At 35.8% G+C, this 10000-nt stretch overlaps 1 protein-coding gene across 1 annotated transcript in view; it reads left to right on the top strand.

Moving 5' to 3' along the window:
• rims4 (regulating synaptic membrane exocytosis 4) overlaps positions 1-10000 on the top strand; it is a 41225-nt gene that overhangs the window by 22496 nt on the left and 8729 nt on the right. Inside the window, exons 2-4 of the mRNA XM_056460538.1 lie at positions 6622-6734; positions 8064-8165; positions 9484-9623. Of these exons, the coding sequence (XP_056316513.1) occupies positions 6622-6734; positions 8064-8165; positions 9484-9623 (355 nt within the window). The remainder of the gene's footprint in view (positions 1-6621; positions 6735-8063; positions 8166-9483; positions 9624-10000) is intronic.

The raw sequence follows: 10000 nt of genomic DNA, 5'->3' as shown, positions 1-10000 counted from the left end.
TTTCTTTACTGGCTTGTTACTTTATATTTAATAGGTTCCATTAAACATCAATCAGTCAGTATTTTTGATTGTCACATTCGTGCATGCTTGTTTTAAACCAAACTATTAGGAGTCTGTCTTCTGTTGTCGCTATTATATACTAGTAGTTACCCTTTTAAATCGCATATTGTTACGCGATTTATGAGTAGTCTTAGCCTCATCGTTTTTAGTGTTTTATATATATATATATATATATAGTGTTGTTCCCTGTAGCGGTAGGCACGATTAAGACAAATGTGTAATACTGTTGTACAGGGGCGATTGTAGGATTTTCATTTTAGAGCAGATCAGGAACAGATCATTTTGGGGTAAAGAAAGAAAAATGTATATACATTTACACACATATACAATTTTAATTAAGAATTTAAAATAATACGCTAAAATTAGGGAAGTTTAATCAGAAAAATAAGTGAGTATACCGAGGGTATATGCAATTATTGATCCACAGAAGTGGTAATACCCAAACAGCTTGTGGAAAAAAGTAAGCATACTGAATATACGTGCGTATAGCAAGGACTACACCACTGATAATATGTGTGTGTGCTGGCGCTCACCGGCTGCTTCTCGTGCACACACGGCAGAGCTTGAAGTTAAACAAACAGTGGTTTATCATAAGCATTTTATTGATATTTTTTTCCACAGTTGCATTAAGAAGGAACATAAAATTGTGATCTGACTCACAACTCACTCACATACCGAATTTACCGGTATTTTCAAAAAGGGCCTGTTCACACATACACACCTTTCAGGAAAATTGCTGGTAATTTTCCGGAAAGGTCTGTATGTGTTAAAAGGACTAATGACAGTTAAAACAACACATGGACTGTGCTTAAAAATCGAAGTAAACCTATTTCAACTTCCAATTGTTAAGCTGACTTTATAGTGCACTTAGTTCATTAAATTAATAATTTTAAGGCAACAGGTTTACTCATTTTTTTTACTCCCAAACGCCAACTAATTGCCTTTCAGAGTGTGATATAATCCTGTTTTATCCTGTTTAATCTTATTTTTAATAAATCCCCATTAAAGATCCTTAAGATATAGGAATGACATTGAGGAATAAATGTTGCCCGTTCCTTGAAGAACCGAGAGGGACACATCAGAGACACTGGATGAGAGACTAAATGATGAACTAGATATTGACGAGGGACACAGAGACGGGATGGAGTGAAAAACGAGCCAGGGAACGAGGAGCCGATGAAAATGGCATCTCCCGGGATGCTCAGTCTGAGTATTAGGCATCAGGACTGTCTGGACCCTCCCAAAAGCATTATAAAAATAGACCTGTGCGGAGACGGCAAGCGAAAAAGACGGGCGGAAGGGGCGCTGGAGAGAATCGAGGTCAAACCGCAGAAAGAAAATTAATTATGAATCCGTCTACATTAGTGAGCAGGATTATTGAGAACAAACAGAGGAGCGGCAATGGAGAAAGGAAAGAGAGAGAGATGAGGCTGAAAGTGGCTTGAAGGAGAATAAGAAGAATCAGAGTGATACAGATTTTTTAAAAAGATACACGTTTTAAAAACACTGATGAATCTGTGTCCAGAACTACATGAATAATGAGTGTTTTCAAACAGGTTTCCTGAACACTCACCCCATCTGCCATTTGTCAGTTAAAACAGATAGTCCCACCCCCAACTCACACTATTGGTGAATATTAGAACAGCAGTTAACTTACTTTCAAAGTGCTTTTATTACATTAAACTGACTTTCTGGAAAGTATCTATATAAACTAAAACATAAATAAAACAGTCATTTTCATCTTGAGAAGTTTATTTATAAACTAATTTAGAGAGGAGCACATGCTTAGGATTGAACACAGCTGGTCATGCATTAGCCAATTCATGATTCACCAATCAGACGATTCCTTAGTCACTATAAATACCTTAAGTTCCATATCACAGCCATCTCGTTTTGAAGAATCCCCCCTTGCGCCTCTGCTCCTCCTCCTTTCCTAGATGGGTGGCACGGTGGCTCAGTGGTTAGCATTGTTGCCTCACAGCAAGAACGTCAGTGGTTCTAGTCCTAATCAAGCCAGCTGACGTTTCTGTGCAGTGTTTACATGTTCTCCACGTGTTCATGTGGGTTTCCCCCTGGTCCCCCGGTTTCCTCCCACCATCTAAAAACATGCAACTTAAGTTAATCGACTAATCCAATTCAGCACCACAGACGTACTCTTAGTAACTAATTATTTCTCAAGAGCAATCACTATCTGTTCATGAGCTACAACAGCAGGGGAGTTTTGAGATCTACCTGAGCTCAAACTCCCCTTTCACCCTGGGCTCGAGGATCTTGTGAGCTCAGGACTCTCTCCCAGGACAGCATGCCAAGCACGCTTTATAATCAATCATCAGCTAAGTGTGAACTCTTAAAAAGTTAAAATAACATAAGAACATACCCACCAGCCACAAGACGTCAATATGACATTAGATTGATGTTGAACCCCATTGTTGGTGGATGTTACATTTTGGGTGGAAATTAAAATCGGGTTGACGTCATTACACAAAGTCAGATCGATGTCAGTGTGCAATGTCGGACAAACGTTGTATTTTGGTTACTTTCCAACGCAATCTAAAAACAACCAAATATCAACGTCTAACGATGTTACAGCTTGACGTTGTGTGGACGTTATGATGATGTCTATCAAGATGTTGGATTTTGGTTGCCATACCTGGGGCTTATGTATCAACGCTGTGCACACACAAAAACTTTGCGTACGCCAGATTTCACGTTCACGTTTGGATTTACTAACGATGAAATTAACGTGAGAATGTGTGTTGGTTTGAGTTTTTAAGGGCACACTTCACAATAAGGTTTCATTGGTTAATGTTAGTTAATATATTTAGCATGCCATAATGAACAATACTTGTACAGCATTTATAAATCGTTTAACATTCATTAATGCATTATTAAAATCCAAAGATGTGCTTGATAACATTAGTTAATGCACAGGGTGTTAACATGAACTAACAATGAACGGCTTTAACGTTAATAAAGATGAAAAAATACTATAATACGTGTATTGTTTATTGTTTGTTCATGTTAGTATATACATTAAATAACCCTAATAGAACCTTATTATAAAGTATAACCGTGTTTAATCAATTAAATTCAATTAGTTTAATAAATTATGTTGTGATATCAATTAAAGCCCATTCAAAGTTTGAGTTTGATTAGAGATTTTAATGTTTTTAAATGTAGCCTTAATGCGGAGTTTATTAAAAATAAATACAGTATACAGTGGATGGAAAAATTATTGGCTCAAACAAGCACCTCTTTGCCCTCTTTGGCCTTTTTTTGAGTGCATATGGAAAACGCACACTTTTCTCCCTACCACCATCTGTTTCTGTATCTAAAATGGATCTCGTTACAAAAAATTAGACCTAATTAATCTCATCCGAGCACAAGTGGCTACCTTCTGTTCATGATAAGCAAATATAAGCTTCGTTACCTGTATAGATGGCTAAAATAAAATCTGTGTGCTTTAGAGGATTTACCTGAAAGTAAAAAAGTGTTTAGGTGTAAAAAGAAAAATTTAGGTTGTTATTGGAGAATCTGTCACATGTTCCTTGTTTTGTATTAGGTCTTTTAGTTTGTTGTTCTGTTCCAGTCTGTAATCTCACCCCAAAATGAAAAATCTGTCATTGTTTACTCGCTTTTACTTGTTCAAAACCTGTTTGAGTTTCTTTCTGTTGAGTTTCGTTGAACACAAAACAAGATATTTTGAAGAATGCCAGCGTTGGGCGGGTCAATTGGTACTTTTGAAAACCCTGTTGGTTGGGTTTAGGGAAGGTGGTAGGCGTGTCAATCAGTGCTTTTGAAAACAATATCTGTTGGGTTTAGGGAAGGCGACAGATGCTGGTCAATCAGTGCTTTTGAAAACACTATTGGTTGGGTTTAGGGAAGGTGGTGGGAGCTGGTCAAGCAGTGCTTTTAAAAACACTATCGGTTGGGTTTGGGGAGAGCGGTGGGAGCTGGTCAATCAGTGCTTTTGAAAACAGTATCGCTTGGGTTTAGGGAAGGCGGTGGACGCTGGTCAATCAGTGCTTTTGAAAACACTATCGGTTAGGTTTAGGGAAGGCGGTGGACACTGGTCAATTTGTGCTTTTGAAACCACCATTGGTTGGGTTTAAGAAAGGCGGTGGGTGCTGGTCAATCGGAGCTTTTGAAAACACTTGGTTGGGTTAAGGGAAGGTGATGGATGCTGGTCAATCAGTGCTTTTGAAACACTATCACTTGGGTTTAGGGACGGCGGTGGGTGGGATATCGACAGTGATCTCTGGTGGATTTACGCAGGAAGATCATGCACGAATGGCATGAGAGAAATGTGAGATCTAAAATAATAATAATAAATAAATAAATAAATAAATAAATAAAAATCAAATCGCTCTTATGTGAATTGCAAAAAACAGGTGGATTGTGTGAAAACAAAAACTGAAATAAAACGTACCTCCTGGGTAGTATTTCGTGCTCTCCAGAAATTTATGCCGTGGTTTCGTATCAATAATGAGGCTAGGTCTCCAGTGTACACACAAAAATGAATTTTTGCTGCTTGTTTAAACTACAGTACCTTAATGAGCTGAAACAACACAATTCCTGAGATTTTTTTAGACAACTTATTTGTTTTTGTCATGGGTTTCCTCCAGGTGCTCCGGTTTCCGCTACAGTCAAAAGACATGCGCAATAGGTTAATTGAATACAACTTTGACATAGTGTTTCCCAGTACTGGGTTGCAGCTGGAAAAGCATCCGCTGTGTAAAACATGCTGGATAAGTTGGTGGTTCATTCCGGGGTTCATTCAATAAGGGACTAAGCCAAAGGAAAATGAATAAATGAATAATCATTTATTCTTAATATTTACAATTTGGCTTTAAATTTTACGCAAGTTATCACGAAGGCATGTTTCTGAAAAAAAAAAAAAAAATTCTTGACCTGAATTACAAAATATAAGCTCACAATCCTGAGAAGAACTGAAAATTGCCATTTTGAGGAAAACAGAGAAGAAGCGTTTTGTTAGTGTGGTTAGTGTCGGGGCTTTTTGAAGGCTTTGTTGAAACATTTGCTTTTTTGGGGAGAAAATGAATCAGAGAAATATTTCCGGAGCCAAGGCTGATGAAAAAGTGTCCAGTCACTGTTGTGCTATTAGATGAAGGCCAGAGCTCCTGTTTGAAGGGGTCACGGGGGTGAATCTGGCACGGCTGATCCCCTAGAAACAATAATGCGCTGATGAATTTTTGGCTCTGGAATGTGCCTATAGGAGCCGGAAATGGTGTGATTATATTCGTCTGCATTGGCTTTTCTCCAGCAGAGCACTTGCACTATCAGAGCACAGCTTCACTGTCAAGCTTACGGCTGTCTGTCTTCATTATAAAAGACGAGTGTCTTCTGTTCATCCATCACACAGCCACGCCGTTCGCAGAGAATCAAAATCCAATAGAAACTCTCAAGTCTGTCATATATGTGGTCTTCTAATATGAAACTTTAAGTCATGCAATCTGATAAATATTTAGTTTTACACACTGAAAACAGGGCCTGTATTCACAAAGCATTTGATCTTACAGTCCCTTCAGGATTTTGCAAGTCCAATGATTTTTGAGATGAATATAATATTTTTTTGTGTGTTTTCACAGGAAAACACAAGAATTTATGCAAATAACACATATTTTTGTTGCTTGTTCAAACAACTTACTTAAAATAAGCTGAATCAACACAATTTTTTTGTTTTTTCAGGACATTTTAAATGTTTTACAATCAATCCACCTAAATATGTAAAAAATGATTGCGTTAACTGAAAGGGGTGGTCCAGTACGATATCATATTTTAAACTTCAGTTGATGTGTAATGTAGCTGTGTGAACTTAAACAACATCTCTGAATGTAATTCGCTCAAAGTTCAATGCAAAGGGAGACATTGGCTTTTACAGAGTTAGCTTAGCAAAGCCTACAGCAAATGAATGTGGGGACTACAAAAAAATACATCCGGGCTAGTGAGATCACAAGGGCATCCAGTTACACGCATTCACCACATGCACACACCCTGCGCAGCGAAGGGGCGTGGCCAGAGGCGCTGTAATGAATAGGTAGTGTATAAGCATTTCTTAAAGAATAAGGCAGAGCATTCCATAACATGGGGGCAGCAACAGAGAAGGCTCTGTCCCCCATTGATTTTAATCTACATGGTGGCTGTTTTTTATTATAATTATCTTTCAATTTATAAATATGTTTGGTGACCAAAATATTACTAAATATTATTTTAATGAATATATATATATATATATATGTGTGTGTGTGTGTGTGTGTGTGTGTGTGATTAATAGATCTGTTTTGTTTAAATGCACCAAAATAGACCAAAATGGGGTGTACGCACTTATGCTGAGCACTGTTTACACTAAATGTAGGCTGTGAATAAATGTGCAAAGTAAGATTTTAGTTTCTTGTATGCATTCAGTGTTATTATATGTAGTAATTCATTAAATATGAAGTGGCACCCAGCATTTTATATAATCATTCCAAAACTCTGGCCAGCGGAACATGAATGCAAATGTTGGGAGTAACGCTGGCCTGTTTGTTTTGCCCTCTTTAGCTTGAACTACAGTGGAATGTGTTTGGCGTCTGATGCCCAGTTTAGTGATTTTCTGGACGGAATGGGACCGGCTCAGTTTGTGGGCAGACAGACACTCGCTACAACTTCAATGGGTGAGTGAACTGACAGCAAGTACACAGACTGCCTCACATCTTAATGCAGATTTGGATGAAAAGGATAAAAGCTGACATTTTCTTTAATGCAAACAAGTGTTAGCTGTATGTAGTACACTATTTTGTGTTGCATTAAAATAATAACTCTGCAATGGGGTCAAAAGTTTGGGTCACATCAGTAAATGTAATGTAAGATGAACTAACTATAACCAATACTTGTTCAGCATTTATTTATCATAGTCCAGCATTCACTAATGCATTATCAATGTCAAAATTTATGCTTGTTGATATGAGTTCATGCACCGTGATTTAACATGAAATACCAATGAACAATTGTATTTTCCTAACTAACGTTGACTAAGATGAAGAAATACTGTAATAAATGTACTGTGCATTGTTTGTTCATGTTCGATTAAATTTAATTCATGTTTATATATACAGCTCTTTTACAATGTAGATTGTGTCAACCAGCATAGTTCTAGTAAAGTCCAGATTTCAGAGATGACGTTCAGTTTAGTTCAGTTCAGTGTGGTTGTGTGTAGAGCAAATCTGAAGAGCAAATCCATCTCATTAATTCAAATGCATTAACTGATATTAACTAATACAGCCTTATTGTAAAGCTTTACCAAAGTTTGGAATAATTAAGATTTGGAATGTTTTTGAAGGAGGTCTCATGCTTTTTCTTAATAATCAAGTGATCTATTAATCTATAAAACAATAATCCTTTAGTATTTATTCATAATATAGCATTACCATATTTAGAGTAAAAGAAATTCAGACCTCAAGAGACTTAAATATACATAGAAAAAAAATAAATAAACAAATACTTGGAAGCTGGAAGTAAAGATGCACAAATTGACAGTTTTATATGCTCAACATGTGCTTTTTTTGTTAAACGAAATCTTCAATAAAATACTTTATGTCTCTTAAATAAAGTATGTCTCTTATGAAAGTATATACTTGAAAGTACAGTATGTAGTCTTACAGTATCTTCATTTATTTATAATTAAAGGTATAGTTCACTCCAAAAGGAAATTTTTGTCATTATTCTTTACTTCTTCAAAACCTGTTTGAGTTTCTTTCTTTTGTTGAACACAAATGAAGATATTTTGAAAAAAATGTTTGTAGCTGGCACCCATTTATTTTCCTACTATAGAAGAAAGTAGGTGCCAAAAACCAGCATTCTTCTAAATATCTTCTTTTGTGTTCAACAGAGGAATAATGTAAAAAAAAAAAAAAAAAGAACCATTATGACATACAACATATGATAAACATGCCTCTGAAAAAAGAGGGAATAAAGTCTTGTTACCCGTCTTTCACGTTTTGCAGGAGATGTAGAGATCAGTCTGATGGAGAGAAATGGCCAGCTGGAGGTGGAGGTCATTCAGGCTCGAGGACTCATCATGAAGCCTGGATCTAAAGGCCCTCCAGGTAATTCTTCAGTAGACGCACTGAAGGATGAGTCTGATACAGCAGTTAGATTCATTCATCCAGAGGACAAAACCCACTGGCAATTTAATTAGATTCGATCTTTAATAGTTGGCCTCATCCTATTTTAACATTCATTGTGTGTTTTGAAGAAAAAAAAGCAACACTGCAAAAAATGCTTTTGAGAGTTTTTGTCTTGTTTTTAGTCCAAATATCTAAAAATCCTTAAATCAAAAAAGCATTTTCTAGACAAGCAAAAATATTGTCTTGTTTTCAGAAATAATAAGTCAAAATTAAGTGAGTTTTCCCTCTAAAAAAGCTAAGTAATCTGCCAATGGGCTAAGCAAAATTTTGTTTTCGCTTTGAAGTAAGATTATTCTACTTACCCCACAGGCAGATTATTTTATGACTATAAACAAGACAAAAACTCTTAGTAAGAAAAGCCTTTTTTAAAGTGTACATTGAAAAGAGATGTATAATTTGGGATTTTATTTTAAATTTCTTGCTGATCTTGAGGATGTAATGCTAACACATAATTCTCGCAATAAATCATTCACTCTGACTTTTTCCTCAGTAAACTCCTAATTTGCTGCACTGTAAAAAAATCCTGGTTGCCTTAATTTTTTAAGCTGAATCAAATTAACCTTATGAGTAAATTGAACTTATGTTATGTTAAACTGACTTAAAAGAGCTTGTATAATTTATAAAATTAAGTTAGAACATGATTAACTTAGTTAAACAAGTTACAATGACCTAAAAACATATGCTGTTAGGACTAATTGATCATTTAATTTTTTACAGTGAGGTCATTATTGGATAAAGGGATAGTTCATGCAAAACTGAAAATTCTGTCATAATTTACTCGCTCTTTATGATTTTCTTTTTTTCTCTTGAACACAAAAGAAGCTATTTTGACAAAAGCTGAAAAGCTGGAACCTTTGACTTTCATAGTATTTGTTTTTCCTACTATGGGAGTCGATGGTTACAGGTTTTCAGCTTTCTGCAAAATATCTGGTTTTGGTTTGCAAGAAAAAAATGGAAAATCATAAAGGTTTGGAACTACATTTCATGCTTGGAAATGTTCATTTTTGGGTGAACTATCCCTTTAGGGTAGTAGTTGGGGTTTGAGTGTTAGGGATGTAGAATAAGATCACACAGAATATGTACTTCTCAAGTTATATAATAATATATAATAAACAGACAATAACTTAGTAATAAGCAGGTTATATACCACTAGTTAATAGTGCGAATTGGTACTTAAACTACATTGTTACTTATGCAGTTTTAATTATTAACATTTTTATTTCTTCTCTCTTTTCAGCGGCCTACATTAAAGTGTATCTTCTGGAAAATGGCATCTGCATTGCCAAAAAGAAGACAAAGTCTGTCCGGAAATCGCTAGATCCTCTTTACAATCAAGTCCTTGTGTTTTCTGAGAGTCCGCAGGGAAAAGTTGTACAGGTAAACTAGATTTTCACCTTTTCTTAAACAAATTTTATTCCAAATTTAAAGCTGATATCTTCAAAAATGATCTTTCAGTAAGATTTTGTTCGGCTGCAGTACCAGACATGACCACCAAATGACCTCCAGTTTCTATTGGAGAACATACAAGTGCGCCCCCTATGTTTTGAGAAATATGAACTGTACTTTTCATACTTTTAACAACATTTGTATAGTAGACATAAATGTCTAAAGTAGTATGGGCAGTTTGGTGGTAATTGAGCTGAATTTAGCCTCTAAAAAACCTCTACACTAAATTTTATATGTGGATTGCTGTAGCAAAGTAATGCTTCACGACTCTGATGAGTATCCTTGTTGCAAATTAATAAATAACTGTT

The sequence above is a fragment of the Danio aesculapii genome, chromosome 6 (assembly GCF_903798145.1).
Source record: "Danio aesculapii chromosome 6, fDanAes4.1, whole genome shotgun sequence".
In the NCBI taxonomy this organism is placed as follows: Eukaryota; Metazoa; Chordata; class Actinopteri; order Cypriniformes; family Danionidae; genus Danio; species Danio aesculapii.
Note: the sequence above shows the minus strand (reverse complement) of the source record. Positions and strands in the feature narration are given on the sequence as shown.